This window comes from Cottoperca gobio, chromosome 10, assembly GCF_900634415.1.
Source record: "Cottoperca gobio chromosome 10, fCotGob3.1, whole genome shotgun sequence".
Lineage (NCBI taxonomy): Eukaryota > Metazoa > Chordata > Actinopteri > Perciformes > Bovichtidae > Cottoperca > Cottoperca gobio.
This window is the reverse complement of record NC_041364.1, coordinates 26,866,193-26,885,484: the sequence shown is the minus strand read 5'-3', so window position 1 is coordinate 26,885,484 and position 19,292 is coordinate 26,866,193. Positions and strand designations below refer to the sequence as shown.

General features: G+C 41.9%; 1 protein-coding gene across 1 annotated transcript in view; it reads right to left on the bottom strand.

Annotated features, from left to right (window-relative positions):
- gfra3 (GDNF family receptor alpha 3) overlaps positions 1 to 19,292 on the bottom strand; it is a 51,197-nt gene that overhangs the window by 19,366 nt on the left and 12,539 nt on the right. Inside the window, exons 3-6 of the mRNA XM_029440987.1 lie at positions 7,997 to 8,293; positions 4,365 to 4,436; positions 2,410 to 2,764; positions 1,170 to 1,279 (exon numbers count right to left, since the gene is read on the bottom strand). Of these exons, the coding sequence (XP_029296847.1) occupies positions 1,170 to 1,279; positions 2,410 to 2,764; positions 4,365 to 4,436; positions 7,997 to 8,293 (834 nt within the window). The remainder of the gene's footprint in view (positions 1 to 1,169; positions 1,280 to 2,409; positions 2,765 to 4,364; positions 4,437 to 7,996; positions 8,294 to 19,292) is intronic.

Genomic DNA, 19,292 nt, shown 5'->3' with positions numbered 1-19,292 from the left:
TTACTGGTTCAATTCCTGGTCAACATGTTGAAGTGTCCTGGGGAAAGATACTGAATCCCAAATTGCTCCAGATGGCATAGCCAAAGGTGAGTGAGTGTGAGTGAATGTTTATCGCTCCTAATGATCATGTGGCACCTTGTATGGAAGCAGTGTGAATGCGGACTTGTGACTTGAGTGGTCGCAACTAGAAAAGGGCAGTCTAAATGCAGACCATCACTGCGTATGTTTAAATCATATTTTTCACTAAGGTAGTTGTAGACGCTACAATATACAGATGTTCCCTTAACGTCTCATAAGCAGTCTACGGCTACTGGTAGCGATAGAAGGTTGTTGTGTCCAGTGACACCACATTGCAGCTGCTGTTTGAAAATCAAAGAATACATTTGTTAATCAGAGCTCTTCACTCACATAGCACTAGAAACAGCTGTTGCTGCATAAGCGAGCATATGCTATGCATTATGTGTGAGAAAGATGGATATTCGCCTACAGTGTTCTGGCTTGTGCCTTTTGGTGATGCTATTTTTTAATCATATGTTTCACTATGGGCTTACAATGATTATATGACTGTCATGAGTGATTGTTGTTTACACATTCTTTTATGCAAACTAAGCGTGGCTGCTGTTTGTGAGGGCTGGACAAGGTAGTAGTTGAATCGTGATTTTGCTTCGGGCAGGGCCTTTGAAAATTCATAGCCCGGGGCCCATTGGTACTTTAATGCAGACTTGATAAAAGTATGAAGAAAAGGACTAAACAAACAGGAAGGATGAACAACTAGAGCATTGTTGGTGATTTATTTCCATTGATACTTGATATTGAAGTCTTCAGTGGAGCATCAGTTGTTATCACACCTCTTTTGCTCTTCTGATCTTTGCATGGTTTGATATCTTGACTTTTAAATTGGTTACCAATATTTTTTACTACTTTTACTTGGTAGATAAAACTTCATGTTACCTAGCCAAAATCACTGCTGAAATATACGCTAGAGTTCAAATGAGCAAGGCCTTTTAGGGAGTTCTGTATTGAAAACAAAATCTAAAACAAAACATCCTCTTCTGGAAGTTATGTCCTGGTAGAGATAAAATGCAGCCTTCTATTTCATCTATTTCCCATCATTCCTCCTTTCCCAACTTCTCCCCACTTTCCCTCTCCCTCCCCCCTGCACCCCGTACCGATGAGTCCAGCGTAGGCTCGGAGGCACAGGCCTGCTGAGTCTTTCAGACAGCCGCTGGCCGTCAGAGGAGATGGCTGGCAGTTATTAAGGAAATCAGCCAGTCTGGACCTGGCAACAACACAAACAACAACTCAACATCAAACACAAGAAGTGGGCAGGGTATTTGGATGTGTATGTTGGGGCGTGCATGCAGATCTGGGTTGAACAGAGGGTTTTCAACCAATGTTCTTTAAAAAAGTACATATTTAGTACTTGTAAATCTAGCCTTTTTTCTGTACTCACTGTTCCTTCAGACTTTTCCCCATTTATATACACAAGACTTGCATTACATAAGACTTGGGGATTTATATGTATTTTTGAGGACAAATACCAGATTGCTATTTCATGCTGATTTTAAATTTGTATTCACTGTATCAGTGTTTTCCCCATACATTACACATTACAGCATGCATGGGTCAATTAAACCACCATGGCACAATACAATGAATGAGCAATCATCATCATCATCATCATCATCATCATCATCATCATCATCATCATCATCATCATAAATACTCGGTTACACCAGCATTTATTGGTGAAATTCAATTCATCACATGCAATATAAATCGATAAATCCATTCACAGAAAAAAAACGTACATCAACATCTGCATAGAGTTCAACGAATTAACAATTAATTTTCTGGCTCGGGATTAGCAACTCTGATCCAAAACTCTAGCTACATGCAAGTGTGGTTAAAGACATTCAGTGTCTAGATGATGTTATCAAATTAAATATCTCTAACCCTGGTATCTGTCTGACCCAATAACAGGATATTAACACTGTGATTTTACTTTGCTTCAAGGTGTTAATTATTATAACTAGTAGGCAGAACTGTGGCTGATCGACAAGCTAATATTGAGTCAGCACCACCATTGTTTAAAGACAATTGACGACATTCCCTGATTCTTTTATAGCACCCCCATACTCCGCCTGTACAATTTTACAGTTTGTCAACTCTGAGCTGCAAGTAATGACTTTGTGGAAACTGCTATAATTATAAAATATATATTCACACACATAAACACAGATATAGACTGCACTGTATGCAAGCAAGCTATGTTACATACCCTTGCTATCAACTCTACAATTAATATGTAATCAAAGTGTCACATAAAATGTCATTTTGTAGCCTTTTACATATTATAATAAACAAACAGCATCAACCCCATACATTTGTCTGAGCCTCATGTCTAACCTGCAGAGGTCATCTTGGCGGCAGGAGCTCTGCTGGTGGAGGCAGTTAGGTTGCAGACTGTCCATCTCCTGGTAGGAGCAGGAGGGTACGATGGTTTTCCTCCTCCTCTCACCACACAGGGTGTTGGTGCAGGGGCAGAACAGGACACCCAGGCTGTACTCCTCAGGCACCCGCTCCAGGAAGCGTCGCAGGGCTCGATGGCACTTATGCTGGTTGCATCGGTTGGTCCCGGGAACCCGCTTGGTGCAAGCCAGGACATACTCTGATCGCAGAGCACCACACTTCTCGTACAGGCCGCAGTCCTGTGCTGCCTTCAGGCACTGGTTCTCACCATCCAGTTGCATGAAAGATGAGGCTGTGGGGGTGAAGAAAACTCAAATGAGCCAAACACAAAATACCCCTGTTTGCAGAAAAGTTGTGGAGAGGGAAATGGAAGTACATTTGCCTCATTCAATAAGAGTTCATAAAGTACATCTAGCGATTCGTTTATAATTTGTGTTGCAGCAAGAGGATGTCCTACTCTATGTTCTGTGTGCACAGTGTTTAAAGGGTAACAAAAACTAATCAAACATCAGTTTCAGTGGCAGAGTGAGTGACAATGCACAACAATGCTTTTTTTACCATGTCATCACCATTCATATCAAGTTAAAGCGTTTATTGTCATTTACACAGTTAAAAACAAGTTTCCCTGTACAACGAAATTCTTAATTTGCCTTCCACTCTGAATGATGTATGCAAGGAAACACAAGGTATAAGAAATAAATACAAGAAAATGAATATAGAAAATATAAGTATAACTAATAAAATATAACTATTAGTAAGTTTACTTATTATTATTATTTATTATGTTTACTAACACATTTACTTCTTGAGTTTACATTTTGTTGTATGTACTGAATTTTGAGAAGTACATTTTTATAATAGCAAGAGAAATGAACGTGTTTTTTTAAGTGTTTGTGTGGTCGGAGTGAAAATGGTGGGACTGAGAAATGTTTCAATTTAGATTTTCTTAAAAACTTTAGCCTCTCACTTTATTAGTTTCTGTAGCCTCCACATTAATTACTCTGAAGCCAAACAAGATTAGAGACAATTAACTTACAAACTTAGACCGCAAAATAAAACAAAATAAATAAAATCTAAAATAAAGGTGAATAAACTAAAGAATGGTGTTGAAACTACATAATTTCCCATTTGCAGAGTGGGTAACAGTAGGAATACCAGAAGAAGAGCATCTGAAGGAAAATTAGTTAGAAATTGAGGTGACAAAATTAAATTAGTCCTAGTTCTGAACTCAGACACCTGCTATTTTGGGAAACCTTAAAAGGATTGGGGCAAACATGTAGCGTTGACTTTGTCCTGAGAGTAGTGGTGAAGGACAGTGGGTTTATACTAAGTAAAATGTATGGCTACCTTAAAAACAAAAGGCCAAGAAAGAACCAAATGGTCAAATTTTGACTAAAGGATCACCATGTGGTCAAATAACCTTTTGCCATATGGTAGAGGGGATTGTCTTTCACAAGATTGATTCATCCTCTTGAGTCTATTAATATCCAGAGCAAAATTTAAGAAAAAAAAAAGTATAGAAACATTTGTCAAGATAGCTCATATGGTAAGAAGCACTGGTCAAAGGGAAGTTGAGTGATGGTTGAAGAAAGATCAAGTGTTCACAACAATCAATAGGAATCATCCTCTGGATATGAATGTACAAGGACAAATTGCAAAGGTGTAAAAAGGTGCTGAGACAGAACAAAGTGAGTTTCCTCAGCTGGTCACTAGTTACTATGTCGTTATTGATACATATTGGTTAATATGTCTGAGGCTTACTGATTCACTGAGCTGCTTCACTGGCATACTTGTATGACTACAAGTGATGGACGACTACAAGTGATGGACGCCAATCAAAACTACCTCTTCACATAGTCAAAAGACTGTGAGTGAGTCAGAGTGGGCTTTACCTGCCACTAAGGAGGCCATGCGAGTATCCATCAGTGTGTCGTCATAGGGAGATATTTCCAACTCATCCTCTCCTGGAGAAAAGGATCACACACATATTGACAATGTTAAAATAGAGTTAATATAATATAATATATATCCATTTGTGGAAATAGATACTGATTCATAGTTTTTTATAAATAAAAAACGGAATGGAAAAAATGGAATCACTTCCTTAAATTTAGTCACAGCACTTTCAGATAAACATCGAGCGTAGGATACTTTGCCTACTGGCTTGTAGTCCAGTAACAGGACTTCAAAAGTTATTAAAAAATGGTCTGATAAAAGAGGATTATGTGGACACACTGATAAACTTTCAATTTCAACACCATATCCCAGAACAAGGTCCAGAGTGTGGTTTAAACAGTGGGTTGGTTCATGTACGTTTTGACTGAACCCAATTGAATCTGACATGTGTTGTAAAGCGCTTTGAGTGATCCAAAGATTGGCTACATAAATGCAGTCCAGATGGTGGACTTTAGATGGTGATACAGGAAAGAGTTATAACAGTGGTGTAAAATCGTCCATGATAAGAAGATCATGGGTGTAAACATGAGTCATCTACAACATCAATATGTACAGAATGTTCACATCACCCAACATTATAAATGATTGATAACATGAAAGCCGGTTAAACTGGCCTGAGCATCCTGCTGCTCTGCGTAGGCGTCTCTGTGAAGTCTTCTATTCTATGTCTAAATTAAGTTGTCAGTGTATTTTCTGACAGTTCACTGCATTGCGTTGACATTTACTTTACAAAAGCTGATTAGAAGAACAAATGCCTCCCCTGCAGTGCAGAGGAGTCCCTGAGGTAAAACCACCGCTTTGAGTCTCTGAATCTCTAGTAATTAGGATTCATGCTGTACCACCATATGTCATGGCAATCCATCCAATAGGTGTTGAGATGAAGAGTGAGGGGATCACCAAAGACATTAGGAGCCCAACTGGCTCAGCCTACCCTGACTGCTTACATTGATTCTTCCATTTCAAAGACAGAGCTGGGTAAATTTGGGTAAAATAAAGCCAAATATAATTGCAGTGCTCAAAGTTGATGGAGATAAAGAGGACCATGTTTGTGTTTCTCAGCCAGTATTCAACATGTCAAGTCTCTAGCGGCTCTAAGATCAGTCACTCTGCAGCACATCACATTGTAAAGAGCCACTAGTTGTTCAGGTAGGCTATGTAATTAATCTAGATTATGTATGTGGTGTTAACAGGGAGAAGGGGGCCTTCAGTTTGTTTAATTTATCATATAAAGAAGTAGTTCAACATTTTGGGAAATACACTTATTCCCTCTCTTTCAGAGAATGAGATGACAAGATAAATATCAATAAGAGTAATATCAATGTTTGCTCTTTCAATATAATCTTTGTTTTTTATTATAGAGGGCTTTATAGCCAAGCAACACAACATCTTAAAAATAACCTGTGTCATTCAATACTTCAGTCCCTCTGTCATTTAAAGGAGTAATGTGTAATGCCTGGCCACCTGCTCCAAATAAATACTACTGGTCCATACAGTCTACAGTCATCAGTTATAAAATAATATAAAGAACCTACTATTAGTTTCTTTTCGACCAAACTGAACTCTGAGCGCCGGTCTAAATAACGTTACTATAATATATAATCTCTGGGTAGACAAGAACGTGTGTGGTCGGCCTGTAGTTTACATTAGCCCTCTATGTGTTTACTGTGCCACTAACCAGGGGCCGTACGCTCCATGTACACTTTGTTAGTTTGTTTATTGGACTAAATCTGTGGCAAAGTGGCAAGTGGCAAAAACAAGCACCTTTGTCTCGTCCTCGTCCTCCCTGACTGCAGCAACTGGAATTCAGCCGGCACAAACCCCTTCCCCCGGAATTCACATCAGACTGGGGGCCGCTGGGTCTAACCTGTGTAACGGCAGCAACACAACGTTTGTGACGGCTGAATTCGAGCTTACCACTAACTGAAGGTCTACCGTTTACAATTACCTTTAACCGCATGAACATGGCCAACATAAGGATGAGGTAAGGAAGATAGCTGGGCAAAACCCAAAGTCACATTGAGCTCATGTTTCTGAAGACAGCTTTTGTACGATTGTGAACCCATAAGCAGAGCCTTGATTGACTAGTGGACGAGCTGTTTGTTGCTACAAATTATTCAAACACACTCAAAAGTTCAAACTCAATCAAGAATGTAATAGCATGTAAAGTGTTTATGTATGTAAATCCTATTCTAGGCTATATATTTATGGTAATGACACGCTAGAGCAGCCTAGCAGCGTTAGGAACTGAAGAGTGTGTAATTACACTAATGCTCCGCTGACTAATAGGCCACAGGGGAGGAGTCCGCTGGCTAGTGTTAGCTCACTTACTGATGCACACATCGCTTCTCTTATTGTGTGAGTGTGTGGAAATGTTCAGTCTTTTTGACTGGACCTCACTTCTACATGAGGCTGGTTTGATATTATGACACGTTCTATGGTTAGAAATTAACCAGGTTTGTGTAAAAGTGTTAAGATGATGGTTATGTAATAAATGTACACTAATGGGTTTCATGATAACAGATTGGTATACTACTCCAGGATGTTTCTCTGGTTGTCTGTCTGTATGTGTAAATTGCAGTGCGGTCTGATGCTCCCCAGTATACGTGTGGATATTGTTTTCTGTTATGTACTAGAGGCGTGAGACTAATTTAAAATGATGGGAGACAAACTTTAAATATCCTTAAGAGATTTCAAGGACAAGGCTTGCATCAGTGGTGTGTGGTCCATTAAGGTCGCTAGGGCGCCACCTATTCCAATTCCAATTGTGAAATACATATTTGAAGGAAAAATCTTTTTTGTTATTGTTGTGTGTGTGTGTATACATCTCAATTGTTATTCTCACATACATATTTTCATACAGTTTTTGTCTGTGTGACAAAGGGCATACTCGTGTATGTGTCATGCGTTCCACCCACTATTAGTTTGTTTTCATTTGGTTTTACCTTGTCAGTAATTCTCTTATCATTTCAGATCCTGGTTCATCCTCACTGCCTGCAATCAACTTATTCCCCTCACCTGGTTTCCACAGCCCATCTCCTCACCTGCTTCTCATTCCCTCATTATTTCTCTCAGAGGATATATACCAGGTCTCTCCCACTTGTTCCCTGCCAGATTGTCTTGTGTTTTCCTGCCAAGCTCTCCAGCGATCGTCTAGTTTACCTGTTTAGTTTTCCTGACCTGCCCGTTTTGACCCTGGATTGCTGAGTAAACTGAACTATATTGTATTCTGCCTGTCTCTGTGTTGTGCTTTTGGGTTCAGTTCGAACCTTACAGTATGTGTGTGTGTGTATATATATATATATATATATATACGGGCAGGTCAGGAAAACTAAACATAAAGCACTAAGTCATGTCAGCATTGACTCATTCACACAAAGTCAGAGCCTACCACACAAGGTGCACATCAGCTCGTGTACCTCACCTCTCATCAAATATCTTGTTGCATTGGCTTTAGCCCCCCAAGACCTTGAACTTGATAAGCTGGAAGATAATAAATGGATAGAGGGAGACCAAGCTTTACACATGACAACATGCTTTTACACACTGACCCAGGACAGGCCTAACTGACCTGGCAGCAGCCGAACCCTCCAGTATATGCGGAGACACTGTTCCTCCTTGCGGTAGCCACGCTGGCACTTGCAGACCAAGAGAGCGGGGTGTTTAGCGAGCAGAGCGTCCTGCCTCTCCAGGCACTCAGCAGCCGCCTGTTCCCCGAGCGGGGATACCGCTGCGTCGGCCGCACACAGCTCCAAGCCCCTGTACAACGCCTCGCACCGGGGGTCGGCGGAGCACACTCGATGAGCTTCAACACAGTCAGTTGGGATGGTAGGGAAAGGAAAGATGGATGCTGAGGATGGCAACACACCTAAGAGATGACAAAAGAGAAACATGTTGAAAGATTAAGAGGTAAGGCAACAAGTAATGTTGTAATAATTTACCAACTTTTCGACATGACAGTATAGAGAGAATAATCTGTGCGTCTTTGTGAAATATGCAGTTATAGAAGCTTGGTGACGTAGTGACGTTATTCACAGGGCTATTTGATAAACTGCTGTAACTGGGTAGTTGTTCAGGAGACTCTCTCTTTTGTCTCTTCTGTGTCGTTTACTCCGGCCTGGCATTTTGTTCACCATTGTACATCATTTTATTGAATAAAAAGTTATTAAAGAGGGAATATAAAGCTCTCGGAGCTAAAAATCTTGCTAATGGTCAATAAACAAACTCATTAGTTTGTTAGTTTAGCTTGGTTACTAACGGGACAATAATTGTGCCAATTCTATTATTAGTTTCTGGTGAAATGTTGCCAGTTTAAGTGCTGATGTGACCAGGCCTTTATCCATCCATCCATTGTCTACCGCTTATCCGGGGTCGCAAACAAGACCACAAGGTACTTGAACTCCTTCACCTGGGGTAAGATCTCATTCCATACTCGGAGTAGGCAATCCACCGGTTTCCTGCTGAGAGCCATGGCCTCAGATTTTAAGGTGCTGATCCTCATCCCAACCTTCACACTCGGCTGCAAACCGATCCAGTGACTCCTGAAGGTCACAGACCGATGACGCCATCAGGACCACATCATCTGCAAAGAGCAGCGATGAGATCCTCAGGCCACCGAACTGCAACCCCTCTCCTCCACGACTACGCCTCGATATCCTGTCCATGAAAATTACAAACAGGATTGGTGATAAAGCGCAGCCCTGGCGGAGGCCAACATTCACTGGGAACGAGTCCGACTTACTGCCGAGTATCCGGACACAACTCTCGCTTTGGGCGTACAGGGATTGGATGGCCCTCAGAAGTGACCCCCTCACCCCATACTCCTACAGCACCTCCCACAGTATCACCCGGGGGACTCGGTCATACGCCTTCTCCAGATCCACAAAACAGATGTAGACCGGTTGGGCGAACCCTCCTTTCCAGCACCTTAGAGAAAACTTTACCAGGGAGGCTGAGAAGTGTGATACCCCTGTAGTTGGCACACACTGTCTGATCCCCCTTTTTGAATAGGGGCACCACCATCCCGGTCTGCCACGCAATGTTGACGAGGCGTGTCAACCAAGACAGCCCCTCAACACCCAAAGCCTTCAGCATTTCTGGACGGATCTCATCAACCCCTGCGGCTTTGCCACTGTGGAGTTGTTTGACTACCTCAGTGACTTCCAACAGGGAAATTGATGATGATCCCCCATAAGCTTCCAGCTCTGCCTCTACCATAGAGGGCATGTTAGTTGGATTCAGGAGTTCCTCAAAGTCCTCCTTCCACCACAAGATAACCTTCTCAGTCGAAGTCAGCAGGGTCCCACCCTTGCTGTACACAGCTTGGATGGTTCCCCGCTTCCCCCTCCTGAGGTTCCGGACGGTTTTCCAGAAGCACCTTGGTGCCGACCGAAACTCCTTCTCCATAGCTTCTCCAAACTTCTCCCACACCCGCTGCTTTGTCTCTGCCACGGCATAGGCTGCCTTCCTTCAAGTCCGTCGGTACCCTGCAACTGTTTCCAGAGTCCTCCCGGATAACATAACTCGGAAGGACTCCTTCTTCAGTCGAACGGCTTCCCTGACCACCGGGGTCCACCACAGTGTTCGAGGGTTACCGCCCCTTGAGGCACCTAAGACCTTGAGACCACAGCTCCTCACCACAGCTTCAGCAATAGAGGTTTTGAACATCGCCCACTCAGGTTCAATTCCCCCAACCTCCACAGGGATGTCTGAAAAGCTCCGCCGGAGGTGTGAGTTGAAGATCTCCCGGACAGGGTCTTCCTCCAGACGTTCCCAGTTCACCAGCACTACCCGTTAGGGCTTACCAGGTCTGTCCAGAGTCTTCCCCCACCCTTTGATCCAATTCACCACCTGATGGTGATCAGTTGACAGCTCCGCCCCTCTCTTCACCCGAGTGTCCAAAACATGCGGCCTCAGATCAGATGATACGATCACAAAATCGATTATTGACCTTTGGCCTTGGGTGCTCTGGTACCAAGTACACTTATGAGCATCCTTATGTTCGAACATGATGTTTGTTATGGCCATTCCATGACTAGTACAGAAGTCTAACAACAAACGACCGTTCGGGTTTAGATCAGGTAGGCCGTTCCTCCAATCACGCCTCTCCAGGTGTCTCCATCGTTTCCCACGTGCGCGTTAAAATCTCCCAGCAAGACTACGGAGTCCCCTACTGGAGCCCCCTGCAGGGCTCTATTCAGGGTCTCCAAGAAGGCCGAATACTTCAAACTGCGGTTTGGGGCATAGGCACAAACAACAGTCAGAGTTTCCCCCCCCATAACCCGAAGGCGTAGGGAGGCGACCCTCTCTTCCACTGGGGTGAACTCCAACGTAGCGGCGCTCAGCCGGGGGCTTTTGAGTATCCCCACACCCGCACAACGACTCACACCTTGGGCAACTCCGGAGAAGAATAGAGTCCAACCCCTATCCAGGAGTACGGTTCCAGAGCCAAGACTGTGCGTTGAGTCAGGTATAGTCAACATCAAATCCTACTATCATAGTATGTTTCTGTGAGAAAAATCTTGGTAATGACGTGCATGTCCATAATATTTTCCTGTAACTTTTTCTATCATTACATTAAGTGAGCCTTTGTAACTCTTTGTGGCCACATGTCAATGATTGGATCAGGGTAAATATTAGAACATAGTGCAAAGGTGTGTTCAGACAGATGATGATGCACTTTATGAAGCTACTCCATAAACATAGATTCGAAATGAGAGAGACTGGGGAAAAATAAGTTTCTGGAGAGTTCTAAGACTAGTCAAAGCCTAAAATGTCACACAAACACACACAGTCAGCAAGTATGTTGCGCTAGCTAGCTACAGCTAATGCCTGTACAGTCTGTGCAGTGGCTGTTTGGAGCAAACAAACACAGACTGCCAAAGTTGTCTCAATTTAGTTTCACTGGAAGATTTACTTTTTGGTTGAGGAAAGAATATATCTATATCCACTCCTGATTTTGATAGGTGTATTAATTTATTTGTGTTAGGACATTGTGGCTACATAGCAAATGGGGTTCATGGTTTAATAGCGTTGCTGACAAAGGACTTTACAAGGAAGTAACCTCAGGAACAGCTCTGTTCTGTGGCATTTTGGGTGCAGTGGCTGCAGTCATTTCTTCTAAGTCCCTCAATGACTTTTGTGTGATCAGCATGTTTTATTGTTCCATATTGTCATGTCAAGGCAGTGATGTTGGTCCTTTTTAATATAAATCAAAAGATCTTACACTCTACAAAACCCTTCATGTTCACACTAACTTATTACAAAGAGGAAACAAGTCACATGGACTGACAGGCAGATCATTCATTGGACAGTTGTAGTGATTGACAGCAGGTTAGGGGTACTTATTGTACTTTACCGCACCCTATTTGTTTATTTTCAATGATTTTTCTATAATTTATGTATTTAGTCGATTTTGATTTCACATCACAAACGACCAACACCAGAGTTTGATTGTAAGCATTCCGAGAACCTCCTTTTCAAGCATTCTCGCTGTAGTTGTTGGTCCACATCAGGCGCTTTCACACCTTGGAGTGAATCCAAGGTGTGAAAGCGCCCTAAAAGGGTCAGAGAACACTGTGGGCTAGACGTCATGCCGATAGTCACGGACAAAGTTGATTCCACTTTCCAACTTTCAATGAGGAACATCCCATTTTCATTCTTTTTTCAACATTTGGGTGTGGATGAAGTCCTCAGCTAGTTTTCATTTATTACTGACAGTGTTTGGATTGTGTGGAACCCAAAGTTTCTCCAAGAGGTACTGTTGTTTTTTGAAGTGTGGTTGCTTCGATTTGCAATAGCAAAAAGGAGAGGCTCCCCTGGTAAAATCCAATAGCTCATACACATAGGAAATTGCAGAGAAGTTGTATGAGGACAGCAGAAATGTCTTACGGGGAGGAGAAATAGGGGAACGGAAAGATGAATGGAAAAAGGGAGAGGTGGGAGCAAAGGAGAGGTGAGAGCGATAGAGGCAGAGACAGAGAGCAAGCCTACCAATGTGAACCTTGATGGGTTGGACACGCGCACAGTATGAGGCACAATCAGCATGCACCGCCAAAAATGATGTTCTTAGAATCACACAAAGATGGGCACATATGCACACACACACACACACACACACAATTGCAAAAAACAACACATACACACGCGCGCATGGCTGCACTGAGAAGGACCCTTTTATGTGTGTGTCCTGCTGGGAGGGAGACTGGGAGGCACAGAACCCATCATTACTACCAGAACACAATACTGCACAACCACAGGGGAGGGGGCGGAGGGGGCAAAGCAATCTGTCTAAGACACACACATACATACTCGCATAGACTTCCACACACACATCTCGGTGTCAGAATAAAGTGGCTGAGAAAGCATAAACAGCTTAACATTCAGTGCCGGATCAGTAGACAGTATGTAAATTGAATACTGAGTGTGCTGATGAAAGACTAACCACATACATAAAACATTGTTGGTTGAACAAACAGCCTTTGTGGAGCGCCGCAGCCCGACACTCCGCCACAACTCACTTTGTCCACACATCAGACTAAGCGCTCTCTGACCAGAGGCTATCCTGTTTCATGTCAGTGTCACATCATCAAACTTCTACAAACATGTTCATCTCTGCTGCACAGGAGACACTGCATGTTTCCCTTTAAAACAAATGTTCCTGTGGGGTCATGACCAGCTCAAGTCACACACATAATGTCTGCCAGTAGTACACACACAACAAATTATCAAAGATAACAAGAAAACTCCACTCATGAAGAAAGATGGCAGTGGAAGCAACAACGTTTTCAGCTACTTTGAAGGGGAATGACAATTTAAACAACATTGATATGTGGCAAGACTTCAAGGTGCAGGAGCTACGCGGTGAGGAAGACATTAAGACAGGGACAAAGTAGCATATGAAACAGAAAAGCACCGTGCTAGCCTCACGGTACAGCCAGCTGTTTGCACATTTTCTATTTAACTTTTTTAATTTTCCAAATAAACTTATAAAAAGACACATCGGTCGTCTGTTCCATCTGTTATAAAATAACAAACCCAGTTCATATAGAAAAGTTGTTAGCCTACATTCAATTAAGTACATTAATTAGAAAACTTGAAATATAAACCCATTTTACTCTTGTCCCCTTGCCTAAAAAACTAACTTGAGTACCATATGCAACAAATATTTGTTGGGATGGTAGATTGAGTGAAATATGCATTTTAGTCTTCATACATTTCTGAAATCATTTTGTGAAACGAAAAAGACACTAACATACAAAAGAAGTACCCCATAGCACAATGTAGTTCAATATGATAAGGTTCATGAGTGTTGATTGATAGATACTGTAAATCCTCATTAAAAGAATGTTTTTTGCCTATATTACATTATATTAATTTCAAACACAGAAATGACAAAATAAGAAACTAGGTAATGGATAAATCTATCTAAATCGAAATATTGTATTCATTGATGGATATTTTTCATCAAAAGATCATGTAATACTTTATATTTCTATATTGTGACACTAATCAAAACAGCTTTATTCTACGCTACACAGACGAATGACTGTCTCTGTCAGTGCTCCAGACAGCCTAATACCTCATCAAAAACCCTGCTGTCTGTCGGCCTTTACTGAGCTATATCAAACAATATATGATTTTTTATAAATGTACCATTCTTATGTAGACAATTGGAGTGAAACACAAAATAACCCACTGAAGAGTAAGGACAGTAATTTGCATTATTACAAATGTCACTATAAATTCAGATAAGGTTTTACATTCTATGATTTCCTACTCCATCTCAATGCTGGTGAAATAAGAAGCAAATGAATGCTACAGTGGCCAACTAGAGTTTAGAACTTTCCTTTCCCATACTACTCTGCTTTTTTAGCTGGAGTGCTCTAAGACGGGTCCTCTAAGTCCGAAATGAATATGGTAGCCAGTGCTTTTGTTGCATAGTAATTGTAGTTGTAGGCCCCTTTAGGAGTTCATCAAGAGGTGTTCCAGGCCACAGTGTGCATGTTGCCAAGCCAGAGGGCCAGGCTGACTAGAATGAGGGCCAAGCACGGAAGTGAGATTTCTTTAGCTAAACCTAACTTTGGCAGTAAGCCTTTCTGCTCCCAGACTCCAAAATGTTCAGTCAGAGTCAAACAGCTCTTCAGTAATGTATCTTCACTGGAAAAGAACAAGCAGTACATGTTGATAAATAAATGTACGTGCCTCCATTTTGGTAGAATTTCCAAAACCTGTTTGTCATCAGTAGACGGCAGCAGGGAAGATAAAACTTGCGTTGCCACACTGTGTCTGCAGGCAGCAAGCAGCCCTCTCCATCAGTGCTGGAGAGTTTATCATTGTTTTCCCACTGAAAACAATAAACATACAGTATGCCATCTGCTGCACACCAGCACTTTGTCAATACACAGAAGAGTCTGGAGAGCTGCTTCGAAGAAGAGGAGAATTCAGACTGAGCATGTTTTTTTAACATTCACTCGATCCAGCTACCACAGGTCACGTTTCTGACCAAGTGTTCCAGGTTTTGAGCGGAATGTGATGCTTCACTTGGACTCACACCTTTACAGCTAAAGTCTGTACAGCTGGTACATTAGCAATTTAAAACAGACTGCAAAAAACCATCTCACAAATAATACAAAGTCAGAATTTACTGAGTGTTCAGTCTGAAAACTCGTTTTTTATTTTAGACATGTCCCTAAAATACATACTGATACTAGTAATATGCTATCTGTTTTGATTCAGTAATTGTAGCACCCTCTTTGGGTCAGTTTAATTCTGAAAATAGGAAATTATATAGAATTCCCCCAAGTGTCACCATGATTCTCTCCGACTGTGATATACTATGTGTGAAGGACAAGACAAATAAACATGTGAACAAATCAATCAGTGGATAGCCTATGGCAATGATACAGAGGTCAGCACAACATCACCTGAGGCTACTTCACCTATGTAATATCATTAACATAAACACACAGCGCCAGCTCCTCGAGGCCTCTACAGTGTATCTTACATGCTAAGCCACAGGGTTGGATTTAATATGAAACCTGCTGGATTAGTTCATGACACAAAGCACTACTGCAGCTAATCCACAATGTAATTCCACTTCTATTATTGCAACTGCACAGTCTCACTGGCTTACCTGGTCACAATATACTGGCTGTTATCAGCTCTTATCCGTCACTCTGTACACAAATCCTCTTCTTATATTTGCCACAGAAAGACTCAGTGCTTGCTGTGGTGTTTCTCTGGGAAAGTATCTCCACCACTGTGGTGCGTTTCATATTTGGAGTTTATTTGGAACAAAGAGAGGAGAGTAGAGAGTAGAGTAGCTTGGGTAGAATGAGAAGTGATGGCAACCACAGCCGAATGAACAGACAAAGAAAGGCAGCCATCTATAAAAACACAAACTTAAATTGAACATCCAGGAAAAGAACTGAGGGGAAAAGTAGTGACCACAGTGTTTGCTGGAAAATAGAGCTCTATGGAGAACAACTCAGCATCAAAGAGACAAAGCAAAGATTAAATGCCGGAGAGCTTTGGTACCTGCAGAGTACAGTTGCCTTTGACTTACTACAGAAATGTGTTTGTCTATTCAGCCATTTCCTTTAGAATTCTCAAATATTTTAAAATAAAGTATGGTGAGCCGCTGTCCCTTTACATTTGAAATTTTAACTACCATTTTAATGTAATGTTAAATCAAATTAAAATTCCAAAGTATAAACTCAACAGGCCATGAGTTCTTCTTCAATCTGAAGCCACAGGAAATAGTTAGTACGAGCTCCAAAAGTCGGCATATATATTATATGTTATATTATATATACTAGTGTAGTCATCACTCATTAATTTACATAAAGCTCTGTGGTTGTGTCGGACTGCTAGTGCACGGTGCAAGAGGAGAGGGGGAGAGCCTGTGTAGTTGGCAGAAGTGCAGTGGACTCAGATTACTCTGAATTACAATATTTACAATTTTCCCTGATGTCTGAATAAGTCACTAAACTTCTCACGAGTAGTAGGCTCTGAGGAAAAGAGAAAGTGATCCGGCTGTCTTGCGACTTTGTCACTAACAATACTATCACTGGGGTGGGGGGTTAGAAAGTTGTTTATTGCCACTTCAATGCCACACCATGTGGAGCAGGTTTCATTGAAGCCCATTCATGGCTGTTGGCTGTTGTTGCTCATCCCGGAGAGCGGGACAGGGGCAGAGTGAAGACAGACTTTGTTTGCAGCCTGTTATTAAAGGACATATAAGGGTCACAGCAAGGACTTTGGCTCCCTAGTCTGTGCTTCCTTAGTAAAAGCTTAAGTTGAAAACCAATAATTGGAGTCTGAGTGACCTTTTAACAGAGCAAGAACTTCATCATATTGGTGAAATTAGTTCTGCAGCACCAGAGTAGGTCAATCAATCTATTAATAAAAGAAAATTGTGGGAGCAAGAGCATGTGGAGCAGTTTGCAGAAAATCAACGATGTGAGCTGAGTTTTGGTTCCCCTCTCTGCAGCTTTATGCCAGAAACCCAGCACTCTACTCCGTCCAAAGTGAACCAGAGTCATTTTTACAAAGTCAGTGTCACCTGCAAATTTCTAATCACATTTCGAAGACACTCAGAGGCTCTGAATCACTAAGCCTCTACATTCTCTTTTATTTCAGTTCCTTGTCTATGAAAACTGAGGTAATAGAGGAGCCATAATTAGTGTAATTGTGATCAAAGAGCAAAATAATGGATAATGTGTGAAAGGTTGCAGAGGTCTCTGTTCTCTACTCCACTCAACTACATAAATGTAGTTATTCAAAAAGAGAAAGCTGACTGGCTAAAGGTTTACATTGTAATATTCAGAGCATTAATATAGCAGCGAACAATTCTTTATTAAAAGATATAGGGGAGTGATGTCTATCTGAGAAGAGAATGAAGTCTCTCTCCCAGCTTCTCTGTGCTTTGTATACATAGGTGGGCCAGCTGCGTGTGCATGTTCGTGCATGTGAGCCCCTGTGTGTAGCTAGCTAATGGCCGTCGCACTGCGCTGCGCTCATACGGCGGTTACCGCTGATAACGCCGTACCAACCCACGGTGTTGGATGACAGCGTAGCACCCACCCTCCACTCTTCGCTATGTCAGCACTGTTGCTGTTAGCACCATTAGCTTCAAGGACAATCATGATCTTCGGAATTTAAACCCTGAATGACCCCCTGATCTTTTGCTAGCGCAGCCCCCACTACTTGTAAAGCTCCATGAGCATCACATTTGCTTATGCCTATCCAAAATGTTTTGACGGGTGTAATGAACAGCCTTTCGTTGTCCTCAATACTTACAGCTTTTAGTCTTGTTCACATAATAATATACAATAATAATATAATAGTCATTTTATTTTTACCTCTTGCCTTTGAAATAGCAGCTTGAAAAATATTTTTTTACCAGCTTGGTTTTTCTGAGCTTTAAGCAATATCTAGGGCCTTCATCAGTGGATGAAGCTTTGCGGACTTCGTGATAAAAATTATTTTGAAAAAGAAAACAGGCTGAAACAATGAGTCATATGTTTTGTAGTGTTATTTTTGTTCATTTTTAAAGCATTCCTTTGGAGAGCTTCTCAAGAAATGAGAGATGGCTGGTGAATGACAACATGCAACATTGTGATTATATGGTGTCTGAAACCTCCCCCCCCACACCATTCAGTGTCACAACAGGGGGGCTGTGCACATTTTGGTAACTTTTCGAAGCAGACTACCCGACAATCACAGCAACTTTTTGCAGCAATTTGCCATGTGTGCAAAGGTGTGTATGTATGGCGGGTGGGTCATTATTTATAAGAACAACATGAATGATTGAGGTGAATCTGTCGGACATTAAGCGCTATTTATTGTCCCATTGGTCACCCGGAGCAGCTGCAAACACTTTTGTCTTTAGACGTGATTGAACAATAATGAATAGTTTTTTTGTACAAAATACTTACAGACAAATACCAAGTCATCCCTTTTTAGCTTTTATTATTTGTTTAAAAGTTTAATACTTTTTCAGAGTTTCATATTATATTTTATTTCATTTGTATTATCACACACACACACACACACACACACACACACACACACACACATACATACACACACACACACATACATACACACACACACACACACACACACACACATTTGTCTGACACAGCAGAGTCAGGTATGGGTAAACTTTCGACAGTAACAGTTTTTCTGCCCATGGAAGATCAGACCCCTCTATACCATATGGTTTGGTGCATCCTACTCCTACTACAACCTACTGTAGGTCCAGAGGAGAAAACACATTTGATTCAGTGTGTTTCCAAACACATTTAGGATTCGAAGAGCCCAACTAAATGGCTGGCAGTCTGCGGGGGAGACAAACTGGGGATTGTGGGTGCAGGCACAGATCTGAAGCCAGTCTCTGACACATCTGTCATCATAATGGCAGATGGGCCTGAGGTCATGCCGCAGCTGACCTGGGATCAGCCCTGGCTCTGACCACAGAGAGCAGTGGTACCTTCAGGGACCACTGTCGTGTCTGACACTGAGTTTGAGTAAGGACACACCAACACACATGCATACAGTACTCAATCTAACGACTTCACACACTTGACACACACACAGCCACGGAAGCAGAAGCCAACACACCATCTGCCATCCTTGTGTTTGAGTTCCAAATCCCAGTTATCAACAAAACACACAGAAGACCTCCAAACTATCCCCTTACATACTGCACGACACACACACAGATCAGATGAAACCAGGTGGATAGAATGGATTTCCTCATTCTTCTTTCACCAAGTTCATTCAGCTCACATACTTCTAATCCTCTTCATCTCTGTCTGTCTATCTATCTGTCTGTCTGTCTGTCTGTCCGTCTCTCTCTC